Below are 19225 nucleotides of genomic sequence, written 5' to 3'. Positions count from 1 at the left end.
CTTCATCCCTGTTTTCAACAACGGCTACTTTATCAACGTTTGTACCTCTACACATCTTTGCAAAATGTCCTTTCCGCCCACATTTCCTACACATCTTGTCAATTGCAAAACATCTCCTGAAGTCCGAATTGTGAAAAGTACTCCCACACCTACTGCACATTCTTCCTTGGAATCTATTCCTGTCATTGCCTGAGAACGCATTGTTAAATCTCTTCTGACTACTTCCTCCCAGATCTACACTTTTCTTATTCACAACAGCAACTTCATCATGATCAACACAAGAAACACCATTGCCTTGAACATTTTCTTTTGTGTTATCTTTCTTTTCCATCTCTTTCATGCATGCATTCGATTCCTCAACTACTTTTGCTATGTCAATGGCCATTTGTAGGGTTGGGTTTTTTGCCGCCCACAGTTTTTCTTGCATCTTTTTGTTTCGGCACTGTACTATCAGCTGGTCTCTTATCATTTCGTCCCTTATTTAACCAAAACTACATTTTATTGACAACTCACGTAACCTAGCCACAAACTGATCTACAGACTCCTCATTCCTTTGGGGTTGGGTGTAAAATTTGTGCCTCGCCATAACAATATTTACTTCTTTAGCATATTGTTTTTTCATACGAGCTTTGGCTTCTGTGTATACATTGGTTATTGCCCTACCATCTTGGTTCACTGCCACGGGAAGGTATTTAAAGGAATGCTGACCCTCCTTGCCCAAAGCACTTAACAAGAGGGCTTTCTTCCTAATTGCACTGAAATCTTTCCCATCAAGTGCCTCGATGTAATTCTCGAAAATGTCTATCCATTCATCCCATTCAATGGGTGGATCCCCAGTGGCTTGTAAGAACAATGGAGGTGCGATAATATTCAGATTCTCCATTTTTAAAGAAGCACTATTTTTTTTTTAATAGGGAGATAGTCAAACTGGAATGAAATGTCACCTTTTTAACATGTGCAATATATGTGCTTCTCTACTCTTTCTCTGCTTCTCCAATGTAGGGAATAGTGTCTGTGGTAACTTTCACTGTGCGCTGCCTAAAGTCTCAAAAACGAATAGATAAAAAAAAAATATGGATTCGATTGGTAAATGAGGCTCTCACCCTTTAATTTCTCTTGCTGACACTCGTTTCTGTTTGAAGAGGCTTTTTTCTATTCACCCAGTGAGCTGTTTGAAGTATCAGTCTCCACTTGCGATGTGAGCGATGTCCGTTGCTAGGATACCCGATAATCCTAAAATGGCCGCCGGGTACGTTGCGTTGCGCAGTCGCGTCACTGCTGGCACGTCACTTGCTCGAGTCGCGTCACTGCCGGCACGTCACCTACTCCGTCGGGTGCTTCCTTGTTGACGCGGCTCCGTTAAAGACAAACAATGGCAGGGAAATCGAACGGTGAGTCACTTGTGCTTCTCCGCTCGAGAAGTGTGCTCGTGTGTCTGCTCGAGGAGACTTTTGAAAGATGCAACTTGTATGTTTGTGCCGGAGTTGTCGGTTTAGACGAGGTTAAAAAGTCAAATATTCACTGAAAGGCATGAATACAACACAAGTTACTCCGTTTTCTCTCAAGAAGTTGCGCTCACATTCTCCTTAAATTTTAAACGTGCACAGGAATTTCTCTTTCTTTTTAAGTTCAGCTTTCCGAAATGTAACGTTGAATAGGGTTCCTTTGGCAGGGTGCACCTCTTTGTAATCAAAACTCGACAAAGTCACAACCAGACACACGGCATAGATATGCAAATGTTCTCCCAAACTCACCAGTTGTTCTGGAGACTTTGCAGGCTTCAGTTCAAAACGTAAACTTTTGCAGGCTTCAATTCAAAACGTTTTTTTTCCAGGGTAGCAAATATATCTTTCTTGTTTGTTTCAAAACTTGCGTGGTTCTTCGGAATGGAAGAGCTTTTTTCTTTTTTTTTCTTTTTCTTCAAAAATCCGCGTGGTTCTTTTCACCAGTGGAGTTCTCCTCCCTCTATGGTTGTTCAGCTCCTTCTGCTCATCGTCGCCATGTGTTGTAAATGAAGCCAGTAGACAGAAGTAAAGCTTAATACTTATTTATTAAGCACCATAGAGAATAGCTGGTGTTCCCATCAGAAAGCAGGGAGCTAACTGACAGGGCAGAACATAGGAGAAGATGACATCAGGGAAAATGGAATGCAGGACTTAAAGAGGTACAGAGAAACATAAGTGCAGAGAATACAACATAACTCTTGGATGGTTCCAATAATAGTGACGCAACTGGTGATCCTAAAAGAACAGCGACCACCTGAATACGAACTAGTTAACCCTAAAAGTCAAATCGGAAAGGTGCACCATAAACAAATGATTGCACTTCACAGACAGACTATTCTGGTAGGAGACTCGAAGGAAAAGCTGTCGAATCATGAACACTGCAAATGTTGTAACTGCAGATGGTCTTCAAGTGTCCTAACAGCGCTCATCCCATGATGGCTGCAGCATTTCGAAGCAGCATGCCTGGATCGCTCAACAGTGAGGCACTAGGCACCGTTCCATTCCAAGGCGGCCCCCCCCCTCAATGTTTACAGTGATCCTCATTCAAAAGCATTGTGCACAGAGCATCCTTGTTTTACAATTCCAAGTTGGCAAGCACATTGTACCTGTATGGGGCACTTTTTAAGGTATAAAACAATGAGGCTGTATTCAGAATGCTGTTGCAAGATGGAATGAGCATGATTTTAACTTTAATGGGGCAGCTCTGCCTTTTCCAGAACTTTTGTACTAGGTCCACTAGAAGGAGTTTGTACGAAGAGAAAAAATCGAGTGGTCCCGCAAGTTATCTAACCTTCACCACAGAATGTAATGTAATGTAAAGCACATTTCTATAGCGCTCCTATCACTCCAGGGAGTATCTTGGCGCTTAACTAACCCAGGTGGACGGGTAGGGGGCAAGATGATGAGTATCCTATTACATCACACTATTAGATCAAGGCTCTGCAGGCTACATCAGTTAAAGAGAAGACCCAAGTTTTTAATGCTTTCCTGAAGTGGGTCTCCTGGGATAATGCTCTTAGGGAGGGTGGTAACTGATTCCAGGCCTTAGCGCCCAGAAAGAAGAGGGATCTGCCACCTCTTGTAGTCAGCTTAAAGCGAGGGCTAGTAAGCAAGTTCTGGCTAGCAGATCTCAGACAGCGGGTTGGGTGATATTTCTTAAACCCGTTGCAGAGGTATTTAGGTCCTTGCTGTTGGAACGCCCTGAACGTGATGACAAGTATCTTAAATAAGATCCTTTTACTAATAGGCAGCCAATGCAGCGCCTTCAGGGCCGCTGAGGCTGAGGATCTACGTGGCCAGCGTAGTACTAGGCGCGCAGTGGCATGTTGGACCATCTGCAGTCGGTGCAGGACTGACTTGTTAGCTCCAGCATACAGGCCGTTGCAGTAGTCCAACCTGGAGGTAATTAAAGCCACTGCCACCGTTTTTCTGGCTGGCAGCGGGAGGAGATCGAAGAATTTCCTCAGTGCCTTTATAATCTGAAAGCAGGTCCCAGCTATAGTTACTGCTTGATTTTTAAAAGACAGTTGGTCGTCGAACTTGATACCCAAGTTCCGAGCCGATGTGAAGGTGTTGGGTGGCGCTTCTGCTTCAGCAGGCCAACACCTCTTTGGGGAGAACAGATTGTGTTTCCCAAACGGCATGATCTCTGTCTTCCCGGCATTACATTTCAAATGGTTGTTGGTCATCCAGTTGAATGTCGCTGTTAGGCATTCCTTTAGATTTTCTTCAGCACCTGGCCTGTCCCTGTCCAGCACCAGGATTAGCTGGGTGTCGTCAGCATAAGAAATTGTACTGATCTTAAAAGATGCGATCAGTTCCATAAGTGGGACCATGTACAGATTAAAAAGTACAGGGCTTAAACTAGAGCCCTGTGGTACCCCAGAGCTGACGACCTTTGCTTCCGACTGGAAAGGGCCCAGCACAGTGACCTGACATCTGTTGCTGAGGAAATTCCTAAGCCATACCAGGGCTTGTCCCCCTACCCCTGCGGCATCCAACCGGTTCACTAAGATATGGTGTGAAACCGTATCGAAGGCTGCCGACAGGTCAAGTAGGATTAGGACGGCCTCTTTTCCCTGGTCCATGGCTGCTCTTAGGGTCTCTGCTGTGAAAAGTAGGGCTGACTCAGTAGAGTGATATGATCGAAACCCTGACTGGTTGGGGTCTAGAATGTTATTCCCCTCCAGGAAGTTCGTTAGTTGAATGTTGGCAAATTTTTCCGCCAGTTTGAACAGCACTGGGAGCAGGGAGATAGGACGCAGATTGGAAAGGGTGGTAGGGTCAGCCAGTGCCTTCTTCTGTAAAGGCTTAACCGCTGCCAGCTTCCAATCACTAGGTATATCTCCTGTGGCCAAGGAGGTGTTGATAATCCTGTTGATGATGGGATTGACCACCTCTACTAAGGTGTGGAGCACAGAAGGGGGACATGGGTCGAAGGGGGATCCGGATTTGATGGCCATAATGGCTTTGTGAGTGTCTTCAAGGGGGATAGCTGCAAATTTCTCCAGGCGGGCGTTGGTCCATTTCTCTTCAGTTTGTACAGCTAACAGCTGAGTAGTGGGTATTGGTGGAAAAGTGTTCACGATGTCGGAGATCTTTTTATCGAAATAGTCAGATATCGCATGACAGAGATCTTGAGAGGGAGGGATCTCCTGCGAAAGAGCTGAAGGATTCATGAATTTTTGAACTACCCTAAAGATCTCTTTTTGTCCTTGGCCTGCGATGGAAATGGCCTGAAGAAAGTGAGCTTTCTTAGCTGACTTTATTCCTGAGTGGTAGTTCCTCCTAGCCACTCGATAAGCGTTGCGGGCGGTGGCATCATAATTCCTACGCCACTTCCGTTCCAGAACTCTGACTGCTCCGAGTTCAAGTTTCAGGGCCAATGTGAACCATGGGGCACTTTTTTTGGTTTTAGTGGCGTTAGGGTTCTTTTTGCCGACTGATCCCAATAGTGCCCCTGCACTGGCTATCCACTTGCCAAAATTCTGATTGTCAGTGGAGGTGTAACCTGTGAGAATCGGAGTGCTGCAAGCTAATTTCCCTGCCACCTCAGGTCTGGTATGCAGTTCCTTCCAGTTAGGGACATGATTGTCCTTGGGATGTTTGTTATTTTTTGTTATCGTTCCTTTTCGATTTGTTAGACGTGTAATATGAAAGGGAATGAAAAAGTGATCAGACCAGATCTGGGGGCTGGGAGTCTTTACTATCAGTCTGGAGGAGTTAGAGCAGACACAGTCCAAAAGATGTCCTGCTAAGTGTGTGGGTTCGTGGTTCAGGAGGGAGAGACCAAGTACATCAATGATGTCCAGGAAACATCTCACACCTGGTTCATTGGGAGATTCTAGATGCAGGTTTAAATCACCCAGAACAGTAAAGTGGGAGGATCTGAGGGCTAGGTCACTCAGTACATCTCCCACAGATTCCAGAAATTTAGTAGGAGGACCAGGTGGCCGATAAATAAGAGCCCCAGAAAAAGTGAACGTGTCGTGGATGCTCAGGGAGAAGGCAAGTGCTTCTGCTTCTTTAATGTCTGTCAGTTCCTGAGTGGAACATTTCAGGGCTTTATGATGGATTATGGCCAAGCCTCCTCCACGTTGTTCGGGTCTATCCAGACGCTGAATGAGGAAATTTGGTGGGAGGGCTATAGCTAGGTCAGGGTTGCACCATGGTTTTAACCAGGTTTCAGTTATGAGAAGCCAATCTAGGTTGGATTCCACAATCAATTCTTGAATGTTCTGAGCATTCTTGGAGAGCGATCGTGCATTGATCAGCCCTCCCCGTAGGACAGGAGGGTGTAAGGATGTTCCCCAAAGAGGCTCTGGGGTAAACGTAATTTTACATTGACCACAGCAAACTGGTCCATGCCATTTCCCTGGGATTAAAAGGTTGCGACATAGTGTATGAGGCGCATTGTGGGAGAGCAAGAACTCCCTGGACATACCTGTATGGGGGGTTAGGTGTGTCATCGATTGCATAGAGTATCCCGTCTCCCGCGCCTCCTTAGCGCTGACGGTTGCAGACGGGCTGGGCTCTGGCTCGACTCCGGCGCTGATGCGGCGCGTCCGCTGCTCGGAGGCATGGCCGTATGGTTTTATACCGGCGCCCAAGCCAAAATGGCTGCCACGAAACGCGGGTTCGAGACCCGGGGACCCCCTCAAGATCGTCCTCGCCCCACTAGGGAGCAGGTAAATTCAATAAACTGCTTGGAGAGCAGGTACAACTATTTCTGACAATTCTGCACTACAGTTTAAAAAAACGAGTGAACGAAGTAAAATAGCGCTAGAGTGGTAGGTGGGGACGGACACAGTGGGAAAATGTGTACAGTATTAAAATTTTGCTAAGAGCAAGATGTAGCCACCCGGTATCAGCCTCGGGGGTCGAGAGTAAGTGTGAGCAAATCAGTTTGCTGCTCAGCTATGCTGGTTTTATACCGGCGCCCAAGCCAAAACGGCCGCCACGAAACGCGGGTTCGAGACCCGGGGACCTCCTCAAGATCGTCCTCGCCCCACTAGGGAGCAGGTAAATTCAATAAACTGCTTGGAGAGCAGGTACAACTATTTCTGACAATTCTGCACTACTGTTTAAAAAAACGAGTGAACGAAGTATAATAGAGCTAGAGTGGTAGGTGGGGACGGACACAGAGGGAAAATGTGTACAGTATTAAAATTTTGCTAAGAGCAAGATGTAGCCACCCGGTATCAGCCTCGGGGGTCGAGAGTAAGTGTGAGCAAAGGCCCTTCTGGAAGGAAATTAGCTGTTAGTGTATAATTTGTCATCTGAGATTATGTCAATAAAGCAGGGGCAAAGAATAAACGGCCTTGCTTGCTTGGGATACTTCAGATTCCTTCAATGGTGGAAGAGAGTGCACATGTATGCAATCAATATCTGTAAATATTTGAGTGTGTTCTATATAAAAGTATGTTGAGAGTGTGAGCTGAAGCACTGTGGGATTTCTCGTTATGATCCATCTTCTCAACAGGCAAATATTCATGAAGTAAGTATGTGTGATTCACCTGGCAAATCACTCATACAAACACATAAATTATGAGCGGAATACCTGATTCAATCTCGACCATCTCCACTTATTAAGGGCAGCACTCGAACTCATACTTATTTGTCTCACTGTTCCACTAAAGACTGGTGCCTACCATAGTAAATATGTCTTGGCCTCTGCTAATAAGGGCATTCCGGTCCCTAAGGTTATTTTTTTCGATTTTGTGGTTAGAACAGAATGATTTTGTATTGTATTGCAGGACCTTTTCATTCGACCTGTGAGCATATATTAGTAGTAGTGCAGCAAACCATTAGTCTACAATATAGAAGTGAATTTATGGTCAAGTCAAGGCTTTAATACACCTGGTTGTTCAGTACTACAGTCGTACATAAAGTATTGTTGATTTACCATTCAGATAGCAAGCACATTGTTTCTAAATCAGTCTGTTATTTTGAAGCTATAAAAAAAAAGACAATCTGCACAATACTTCCATCAAGTGTCTTTGAAGTGCACAGAGGTCCTTTCATCCCAGCCCCGGTCCCCAGACTATCAGTAGGGGGTACTCAGCCCCTTTGTGATCTAACAGGACACTGCCTATTCAGGTGTAAGCGTAGGCTCCCCGCTCCCTCCCTACCCAAGAAGAGCCTTCCGAATGCAGATGAGAATTCAGACGCACCTAACTGTTCTTTGTTTGTGGCTGTCTAGAGGAAATGCACAAAATGTCGCTGTCAACCACCCCAAATGTGTGTTGAAGTCAGGCTGCAGTCACACAGAGCAGTGAGAGCAGAGAAATGTCCACTTTCTAAAAGTGGCATTTCTAAAACAGTAATGTTAAATCCAACTTTACCGGTAAAGATGATTTATCATTACCATTCCAAAGTTAAAAAATATGAGGCATCATTTCTAAACAGGAATTACAACTTAAAAGAGTATAAATACATTCTCAATGTTAACCTATTAGATGAGTAGTCCTCAGAGAAGTGAAAAATGAACGTAGGCATTTTTCACTCAAGGACACAGAAAACTTAAAAGCACATGTCCTACCTTTTAGTTACACAGCACACTCCCTTATGGGTTACCAATGGCCTATCTTTGAGGTGACTTATGTGTAATAAAAGGGGAGGTTTAGGCTTGGCAAAGGGTTTTTAAATGCCAGGTCAAAGGGGCAGTAAACTGCACACACAGGCCCTCAGTGGCAGGCATGGGATAGGTTTGAAAGTCTTGTTGTGTGGGTGGCACAATCAGTGCTGCAGGCCCACTAGTAGCATTTAGGGTACGGGCCCAGGGTACATGGTATTACACTCTACAAGGGACTGGCAAGTAACCTAAATATGCCAACTGTTTATACACCAATATTACCATATTGAGGAAACAGGCACATGCACTTTAGCCTTGGTCAGCAGAGGTAAAGTGCTCAGAGTCCTAAGGCCAACAAAGAGAATCAGCAAAAAAGAGAAGGTAGGCAGGCAAACTATTTGGGTAAAGACCACCCTAAGGATGATTGGTCTAATAATAACTAACATATATATATCAATAGATCTCAAGTCTAAATGAGGTGTGTACATCCAATGTTTCTCGGAGAAGCCTCTAGCACAGTTTGTATGTATTATCAGAGGTAATAAACCTTCCATCTGAAAAAAATGATATATCTTCTGCACTGATTTAATTTCCTGTACCCCACAGAAATGCCTAGTATGTTAGTTAAAACCAATATTTCTGTATACAGTAGAAGCACTGTTCCATTTTCACATCAGAATTTGATTTTAGCTTATACCTCGCTATTCAGTGCTGTGACTGACATTTTCTTAGAAACACTTAAATGATAAGCACACATCATGACCACTATTGCTTTTCTAAAATTACATTCGAGGCTAAGTGGCTTAAATGCTACTTGGTAAACTAGACATATCATAGAATACAGAAAAAAGCATGATATAAAAAAATGTGTTTACCGTCACTGGGTCCTTCTGGCTTTTCAATGGCAGGCTGCTTTGGATAACGGATAATCAGTAATCCAAAGGGCATACCAGGTGCTTCCACCATGTGGGTGGAAGGCTTGTTGCCAAAATCATATATTGCTATGGAGTACCCAGTTCCAGGGATAGGTTTCCACTCAATCTTAGAAAGTGATTTTCCATCGAAGGTAATTAGAGGCACTGCAGATGTTTTTACTATGAGGATTGCCCGATTCTTTTCAAAATCTGGGTTACTTGTAACTGTATACTTTGGGGCGTAGTACGTACTGTCGGGGATGTTGATCGAGTAGGGTTCATACAACCTGTCCCCAGTTTTGCCTGGTGTGCTGTAATATGTCACCTGGACAGGTTCATTGGCTGTGATGGAGATAGTGGTGAATTCTGGTATTTCAATCTCAGTAACCTGCCCGGCCTTCATGCTTAGGCTTTGTTTATGGTCTCCTACTTGATACTGTATATTGGTAGGCTGTGATGCAACAACAAACACCTTGTCAGTATTTCCCGGTTTTGCCAATGAAAGGAAGAAGAATTCTTTCCCCCATCGGGTGACTGGATGCAGTGGAGTAGAGACTTGGTACGATGGACTGACTGTCTCAGGACTGCTGTAGCCGCTGACTACTGCAATGGGGGTTGTGGCTTTGATTGAGGTGCCTGACAAATTGTCTTTGCTTTCTATGAGGATTACCTCAAAAGGTTTCAGGGTGATAGTGATTTTCCTTCCTGGTTTATAAGTTTGTCCTTGGAAAACCACAGTCCCAGTCGGGATGATGTCAACACTGTTTGGTTTTTGGAAGTTTCCAATTGAAAATTCTTTGTCATCATCGCCTGATTTCCCAGGAGGTGTTATCACATAATATTCAACTCCTGTTTGTTGCAGAGGAACAGGTTCAATGGTCTCAACACGGGAGCCTACGTGGATAATAACTGTGAGTGATATTGGACTTTCCGATGTAATGATGAATGGTGAAGCTCCAGTATGTTTCAGCAGCATCCCAGGAGGAATATTGATTGTGATGGTGGTTGTCTGCCCCTTTAGTAGGGTCACCTCTTTCTTTAAATTGGCAGGTTCATAGATGATGGTGACAGTGGTTGGCTCTCGGGCCGTGATTTGGAACTCAAACTTCACTGGATTCTTCTCATCATGGATTGTTGGGGTGGGAATAACAAAGTCCTTCCCCACAGGGGTTGGCGACTTTTCACCTAGATAAAAAAATCACATCATCACTAGCCTATCCCTCTGAATTGTAAAATATAGAGTAGGATTTACCAAGCAACTCTTTCAGATAAACATAAAAGTAATAGATTGAATGCATGAATAAATCTTAGCCACCTCTAATTATGCGGGGTTGCATTTAGGTCAATAGTTCTTTGTCTCTTTGTTCCCCTGAAGACTGGAACTAACCACATAGCAAATATGTCTTTGCGTTTGCCAATGATATTGTATCTCCAAATTTTGTTATTTTCAAGTTTTTAGCATTGATTGACTGCATTTTATTGCTGGACCTTTTTGTTTGACATGTGGGCAATACATATTATTTGTGCGACAAACCAGTAGTGTGCAATCTGGAAGTGAATTTCTGTTCATCTCAAGTTTTTATTGTACACCAACATTTTAGTAGTACAATCATTTTAGCACATCCTATATCTTTTCAATTCCAGATGTTACTGAAATCAGGGGCGGCCTTAGGCATGTGCAAGCTGTGCACCTGCACAGGGCCACCAAACCCCAGGGGCCACCACGCCAATATATATCCTTAATATAATGATCCTTTGAGGATGGATACATATTTGTGTGGTGGCCCCTGGCAGGGATTTGGGGGCCTCTGGCTCTGTTCCACTTCCAAACACCTGACCCCCCCTCTTCACTGGCCTCCGTGCTCCGCCCCACCCTGGACCTCCTCTTCTGGGGCCCCCTACCTTCACTACCTGCCCAGGGCCACCATGAGCCTAGAGCCGCCCCTGCTGAAATGATGCATTGTAGTGCTCAACGAAGGAGATGAAGTTACAATGAATAAAACATACCACACCCACTTTATCCGAGCACATTTGTATGTTTTGCTTATATCATCTTTTAGTCAATAGCTTTATTAGTTTACATGTTCATCATTTTTTGCTTTACATGACAGGTGTCACTTGACTGTATGAGATAACCATAAACATTGCTTTGAGAAGCATTGTTGAGATGAGGTTTAGAGACCACCACCATGTTAGTTTTATTTGCTAGCAGCTCTAGATTGGAGACAAGGCATGTGCTTTCATTAAAAAAGAGAGTTCTTATTCCACTTTGAAGGCCTGATTAGTTCACTTGGAAATGTCAGATGCTGTAGGTCTCAACTTTCCATAATAAAACGTAATGCCAAAGGCAGTGGAAGCAACCTTTTTTGTGAAAATCTTATATGTTAATCACAGCCTATATAACTTTTTTGGTGGATTGTTATTTCACTTTGTTAATGCCTGTAGTCATATTCTGCTTCTACCAATGACGTCGTGGTTAATGAGTTCCATTGCCCTGTTAGTGAGGGCATTTCATATAATCACATGGGCACATCTACCTCAAAACAAGTGTGTTTCATTGCCACAACTGGTAGTCCAGTTGTTTAGTTTTGGAATCTCCTTTTCATAGATCCTCTTTTATTTCGCCCTTCTCTATTACTGGACGGGGTTTTTGTGAAGAGAAAAAATCAATGGCTCACACAAGTTGTCTAAACTTCACCTCAAAAGGCACTTCGGGAAGGAAAGTAGCTCATAGTGTATATAAATTGTCATGAGCAATATTTTCAATGAATTATGGGCAAAGAATGCACTGCCTGGCATGCTTGTGATACTTCAAGTGCCTTCAATGGTGGAAGAGAGTGCAAATTTATGTAATCCATACCTATAAATGTTTGAGTTTGCTCTATATAAAAGTATGTTGAGAAGGTGAGCTGAAGCACTGTGGGATTGCTAGTTCATGAAGTAAGAATGTATGATTCACCTTTCAAATCTCTCAGAAAAACACATAAATGATGGGCAGAATTCTTGATTAAATCTCGGCCATCTCCAATTATTAAGGCCAGCAATCTATATTTATTTTTCTTACTGTCCCACTAAAGACTGGTGCCAACCATAGCAAATATGTCTTGGCCTTTTCTAATAAGAGCATTCCAGTCCCTAATCTTGTTTGTTTCGAGCTCATGTTTTTATGTTTAGCACATAATGATTTTGTATTGTATTGCAGGACCTATTCATTCGACCTGTGGGCATGAAATAGTAGTACTGCAGCATGATCTCAGTCTAAAATAGAGAAGTGAATTTCTTTTCAAGTTAAGGCTATAATACACCCAGTGTTTCAGTATTACAGTCGTACATAAAGTATTGTTGATTTACCATTCCAAGATAGCAGGCACATTGTTTCTAAATCAGTCTGGTATTTTGAAGCTATGAAAAAACAATGCATGATGCACAATACTGTTCAAAGATGGCCACAGGCTGCTATGCTTAATTTGTTTTACTTCCTATCATGTATGTTAATACCACCCAATCACTGGGTCCATATATAATATAATATAGACCTGAACTACCATCTGGAAAACGACAGCAACTCCTCCACCCTGATGGACAACCTCACCACCCTCGGACTGAAACAGCTCATCACCTCCTTGACCCACATCGCTGGCCACATGATCGATGCCATCTCCTCTTCCAGCCCCCACGTTGCCTTCAGCCATGCTTCCAAGCTCACCTGGACCGACCACCACTGCGTCCACTTCATCTTCCAGAAACGCGTCACACATCACCGCACCCTACAGATCCCACGCCGATGCTGGGGCAAAGTCACCAAGGAACTACTAGAAACACACCTTGCACTCAGCCCTCCGACCAGCCCCACCGACCCCGAGGATGGGGCCCACGGACTGCGTCAACACCTTAGCCCCAGTGAGACACCCACCAACAGAGACACCAGCCAGAGAGCCAGCTGGTTCACCCCGGAGCTCCTAGCCTCCTAGCGCACCTGCCGGAAACTTGAAAACATCTGGCTCAGTGACAGAACGCCCGGCAACCACGCAGCCCACAAATCCGCCATTCGCAATCATCACCACCTCATCAAGACCACTAAAAGAGCCTTGTTCAAAACCCGCCTGGACAACAACGCCCACAACAACAAAGAGCTCTTCAACATCGTGAAAGAACTCTCCAATCCTAGCTCCTGCACCAACGACATCCCGCCGTCGGCTAGCCCTGTGCGACACCCTCGCTGCCTTCTTCCACCGCAAGATCACTGACATCCAAAACAGCTTCAACCCCCGGCTGAACCCTTCGGACCCCGCCACGACGAACACTTGGAACCCCACCGACCACGACCTCCTTACCACATGGACCAACGTGAGCACTGAAGACATAATCAAGACCATGAGCACCATCCACTCAGGCTCCCCGTCTGATCCTCTTCCCCACCACATCGTCAACAAAGCTGACAGCCTCATTGCACCCCACCTGCATAACGTCATCAACCTCTCCTTCGAGACCGCGACCTTTCCTGAGAGCTGGAAGCATGCCGAGATCAACGACCTACTGAAGAAACCCAAGGCAGCCCCAAGCGACCTCAAGAACTTCTGTCTCATCTCCCTGCTTCCGTTCCCAGCGAAAGTCCTCGAAAAGATCGTCAACACCCAGCTCACCCGCTACTTAGAAGACAACAGCATCCTGGACCCCTCCCAGTCAGGCTTCCACAGCAACCACAGCACCGAGACCGCCCTCATCGCCACAACAGACGACATCAGAATCCTACTCGACAACGGCGAGACAGCGGCCCTCATCCTCCTGGACCTCTCCCCCGCCTTCGACACAGTCTGCTACCAAACACTGCGCACTCGCCTCTATGACGCAGGGATCCGAGACAAGGCCCTCGATTGGACCACTTCCTTCCTCCCTGACAGAACGCAGAGAGTCCGCCTCCCCCCGTTCCAATCCGGAACCACCAAAAACGTCTGTGGTGTCCCGCAGGAATCATCCCTCAGCCCGACACTGTTCAACGTCCATATGGCTCCACTCGCTCGCATCACCAGACTACACGACCTCAACATAATCTCCTACTCTGATGACACCCAGCTGATCCTCCCCCTCACCAAGGACCCCCTCACTGCCAAATCCAACCTTCACCAGGGCATGAAGGCTGTCGCCGATTGGATGGAGGCAAGCAGGCTCAAGCTGAACACGGACAAGACGGAGATACTCATCCTTCGGCCCAACCCCTCAGCGTGTGATGATTCCTGGTGGCCAGCATCACTGGGAACCCCCCCGGCACCTACCAACCATGCACGCAACCTAGAATTCATCCTCGACTCAAAGCTCTGCATGACCAACCAAGTCAACGCAGTCTCCTCCTCCTGCTTCCGCACCCTCTGTATCCTCCGCAAGATCTACAGATGGATCCCGGCGGACACACGAAAGACCGTCACCCACGCCCTCGTCAGCAGTCGACTCGACTACGGAAACGCCCTCTACGCTGGTGCCCCGTCCATACTCATCAGCAGACTCCAAAGAAACCAGAACGCCTCTGCACGCCTGGTCCTAGACATCCCATGCCGAGACCACATCACCCAACACCTGAGAGACCTGCACTGGCTCCTCGTTGACAAAAGAATCACTTTCAAATTCATGATCCACGCACACAAGGCACTCCACAAGACCGGCCCAGCCTATCTCAACAATAGAGTCTCCTTCTACATACCCAATAGGAAACTTCGCTCCGCCGACCTGTCCCTGGCCGCCGTTTGGCGCATCCACAGAACCACTTCCGGGGGCAGATCCTTCTCCCGCAGATCCCCCTCCACCTTTGACAGACCGCAGACCTCCCGGCCTTCAGGAAACTGCTCAAGACCTGGCTCTTCGACCACTAGCAGCATCCCCCCACCCTCCCCCCTCCACCCCAGCGCCTTGAGACCCTAGCGGGTAAGTAGTGCGCTTTACAAATCCACTGATTGATTGATTGTAAGCAGGTATCACAATTAACTCAATAGAAGTGGGGCAAATAAAGGCGTGTTCATTTCCCTGATTTTATTTGCGTTCTTCATTGAACCATTCCCACAAATGCACAATATAAAACTATGGGGCATATTACCAAGGGCATTATCACCGCATTAGCAAGACTTTTTCCCTCTAATGTGGCGATAATTTTATCGCCCTATTACCAAGCTGTCGCTAACACCAGTTAGCGACAGCTTGTAGGCGATAGCGGGCATTTAGGGGCCCACTTTGCATGTCAGCGATAATTATCGCTAATGACATGCAAAGTGGGCGTGCCAAGATTTTAGCGACTGAAAACAGTCGCTAACATCTCTAACTCCTATTAACAACTTTTTGGAAATATTCGCGCTAAAAGCAGTTCTTAGCCATGTTATCCAATGGAAGGTGGATAACATGGCTAAGAGCATTGTCACGATAATGCATGAATATCGCTGATTTTTCAGCGATATTCATGCATTTCGCAGGATTTTTACCGCTTTTGAGATAAACCTTGATTATATCAAGGTATCTCAGCTGTAAAAATCCTCGGCGATATTTTTTTCCCGCTTACCAAGCAATAGCGATAATTATCGCTATTGTTTGGTAATATGCCCCTATATGCTGCTGATGACATCATGTTAATTTTAGACAGTCGGAGGGAGACTCAGGAAAAGCTTTTTGAGGTTTTTGCTCAGTATGAGGCACTGGGAAGGTATAGAATCAACAAGAGGAAGACATATATAATACTCTGTGGCTGTAATCCTGATGTTTAACTTTCAGATAGTGCTGTATGTGGTAATTACTAACCGAAGCGCTATATAGGCATACAGTTTTCTTCTAAGATCGAAGATTTGTATGACCTCAATTTCTCGCCCCTCTATAAATAGGATCTGCACGTTTAGGGAACAAACATTCAGGAATTGGTGTCCAGACTGATTCCAGACACCTCCAAAGGATATATTCATCGGTAGACCAGCTAGCTCACAGTACCACTATGTGCCCCTCTTACCAAGGAGCAAAACGTTTCTGGCAACCACAGAACATAACAACCCTGACCCCTCAGGGATCAGGGAAACATTATGGTACTTTTTGCTCAGTTACTCCTGCTCCCTTTGTCTCAGAGAGATACACAAAATAAATGGTGGGGACTAGCGTCATGCTAGTGTAAAATACGTGTGCTGAAATAACCATGAGGCAGAAACAGATATATACGATTACAAGCACCAGTAGAGTAAATAAAAGATAGAATTCTACCATAGTGCTAAAACAATGAATATATGCAGGCATATAGGTACATGACAGTAATAAAGCGTACTCCTATGTTGCAATCCCTAACTAGTTGTACCTACGTGTACCTAGCATGTATGTAGATGTTTAACCATGGACCCTACAGTTTTACTGTTGGGTGATACAGTATTCAGATTACCCATTAACTACCTGATCCAGGCTGTGTTTTCCAGATTTCCAGGCGCGCCCGGAGAGGAGAGCAGAGGAGAGTGTACCGAGCGGCGGAGGTGGTGACAAGGAGGCGGGTGGCAGGAGTCAAGGGCCCTTCAACCCCCTTCACCTGGCAACTGGCCAGAGAGCAGCGTGCAGCGCAGTGCCGATAAGCGGAAGAGCTTACAAGTGGTAGACAAGCAGGAGGCACGAACCCCGCAAGGACCACACCAGGCCCCTCTAGGCCCCTCTAGCAACTGATTGACCTGGCTCACACCGTTCCGAAGGATTTTGCACCGGACAGAGTGGGGGTGCCTGCCCGCCTGCTCGGACAGCTGCTTGGACTACAACCCCAGCCGAGGTGAGCGGGTAGCGGGTAGCCTATGCAGAAAAGGCAGCGGAGTAGCAGCGATTCTCCTGCTCTGCTGCCAGCCTCCCAGTTGTGAATCCTCTCTCCTCTCTCCTCTCGATCTCTCAACCTTACCCCACCTGGTGTGGGGGAGGGTTCTAGTGATTTCAGTGACTTTTATGAACTGCACAGCACCTGAGCTGCAGCATTCGAGTGCAAAGAACTCGGGTAGAGTGGCCACCTTCAGCTGAGTGGTGTTTGGCTCTTGGAGGTGTACCACGAAGGTAGTTTGTAATCTCGCAATCCTGCCTTGGAAGTCTTGCTTGATCTACCCCTTCTATTCCATTCTAGCCCCTGCGTGGTCAGCTTGACTGACCAACTTACCAGCCACCTTTCTGGCACCCCCTTGGTCACAGTGCATTAGGCGAGCAGGGTGGTGTGATTACTGGGAAGCTGAGTGGGGCCGCAAGGCATAACCAACAAAAACAAAGCAACAGTTACAAACCAAAGCCACCAAACAGAAGAATGAGGAAACGAGAGGGTCAAGAGATACTACCCTACAGGATCTTGGTCTAGTTTGCCACAAAACAAAATGTGGAAAGGTCGAAGAAACCCAAGAAACAATGATGGCCAAAGCAACCTTCAGCCCCTGTGGTAGTCTGTACCCCAACGCCACAATCAACTACGCTTTTTCACTCCAGGAAGGTAGCTTCTCTTCAAATGTTGTGGCCGGACCAAAGGATAAAGCAGTTAACATAAGGTTGGACCCAGAAGATCAGGATCAGGATATAATTAGACCAGATGTGTATCTATTAAGGAAAAATCAGTACTCCTCGCAGCCCAAGATACACTCAAAATTCTCCTTTCTGAAAGATCCAGGCTCAGCAATATTCTCAAAAAGTGGGACCATAGAACAACAACGAAGGATACTGCAGCAATGATTCACTCTAATGGCAGGTATCAAGCAACTACTGAAAATAATGCCAAGGGGTCTTCCAGGGTAGAAAAGTCGTTTTACCAAGTAAATCATGAACAAACACATGGCGTAAAAGTCGACCCAATGCAAGCAGCCGACGACACTGCAGCACTTTGCACAAACAAGGAACATAGCCATGAACAACTGAAATATTAATCCGCCCACCAGACGGACAACAATATAGAGCAAGTCACCTCCTTACAAAACACATCACTGGACAGCTTAAGTAATGCTTCAAACTCTACTCTGGATCCTCATTTGTGCAGGCCCGCACCTGAGAACTCAATGGATTCATCAGTTCTAGCAACTTCAATACCCCAGCGGCAGGAGGGCTTAACATCAGGTTCAGATCTGCCAGATCCTCTGCATCCTCGTGAGACTCCTTCTGCAGCTGCGACAACTCCAATCGAGGAAATTCAAAATCCCCCACAACAAATAGACTCTGAACCAAGACCAAAGGATCATGGACCACACTTAAAAACCTCCCCCCTTCAAATTTTGGCAACTATTAGCCTAGACGCAGCAGCACTAGGGTGTCAGGCAGGCCTGTCGCCAATGGACAAATAGGGAATGGACAATCGCTCCCCAATGAAGATCCGCCCCCTTCCAACAGAGACATATCCTTTTTAGCTTCCCAAGAATGGGAGGACTTAGTTGCCTCTCATAGTCAGGACTCCAATACCCTTCCAAAAACAGTACAGACAGATAGAACCAATATTAACCATAGTAACAAAAACCTAATATGGGAATCATTATTAAGTACTATGCAATATTCAACTGCCGCTTTACAATACCATTTTCACAAACTGGATCTTCAGCTTACAGTTCTCCAAACACTAGCTGACTTCACCTCTGGGATTGTTAGGAAGTTAGCCGATTTGAACGGCCTAATAAGGATAGGGCAAGAATCGGCCTTTAACACACTGCCCATGCAACAAGAATGTTCTTGCACCCCAATTGTGGATAAACTACTAATGCTCCTGAAAATTTAGGGAGACCTACTAACTGCTTTGAAACCAACAGCTATAACCTTGAATCCTGCTAGCAAGGATAAAATGACTGTAGATAATACAACACTGGGCCCACAATTGACAGGGCCATCAACATTAAGCAGCAATTACCTAATAGGAGGAAGTGCTCCCTTGCAAGTCTCTAAAACCGGATTACAAAACGGAAATGATTTCCCATTAAAAACAGGCCACAAGCAATAAAAGGAAAGGCAGGGAAAAGACACCAACTATACAGGTTCGGTATCCGGCTATCCATCTCCAGCCGGCTCTAGCCTTAACAAACCGAATAAGAGAGGAAATTTCAGATTCAGCGGCTGGAGTGCCGGCCACTGAGACAAAGGACCCAATGAAAGAAAGACCCAACCTCACAAAAACACAGCATAGGTCTTCCTGCCTCCCAGATAGTGCCAGTGCCTATCTTGAAGTCGACTATGATTCAACCGGGAAGTTATCTGGCAGCATCTCCCTTCTTAGCCCTTCTACCCAAGGC

General features: G+C 45.7%; 1 protein-coding gene across 1 annotated transcript in view; it reads right to left on the bottom strand.

Moving 5' to 3' along the window:
• Positions 1 to 19225, bottom strand: part of LOC147701255 (uncharacterized) — a 282557-nt gene that overhangs the window by 166465 nt on the left and 96867 nt on the right. The window contains 1 exon segment of the mRNA XM_086929324.1: positions 8955 to 10178. Coding sequence (XP_086785450.1) covers positions 8955 to 10178 — 1224 coding nt within the window.

The sequence above is a fragment of the Lissotriton vulgaris genome, chromosome 7, assembly GCF_964263255.1.
Source record: "Lissotriton vulgaris chromosome 7, aLisVul1.2, whole genome shotgun sequence".
NCBI classification, from domain to species: Eukaryota; Metazoa; Chordata; class Amphibia; order Caudata; family Salamandridae; genus Lissotriton; species Lissotriton vulgaris.
Note: the sequence above shows the minus strand (reverse complement) of the source record. Positions and strands in the feature narration are given on the sequence as shown.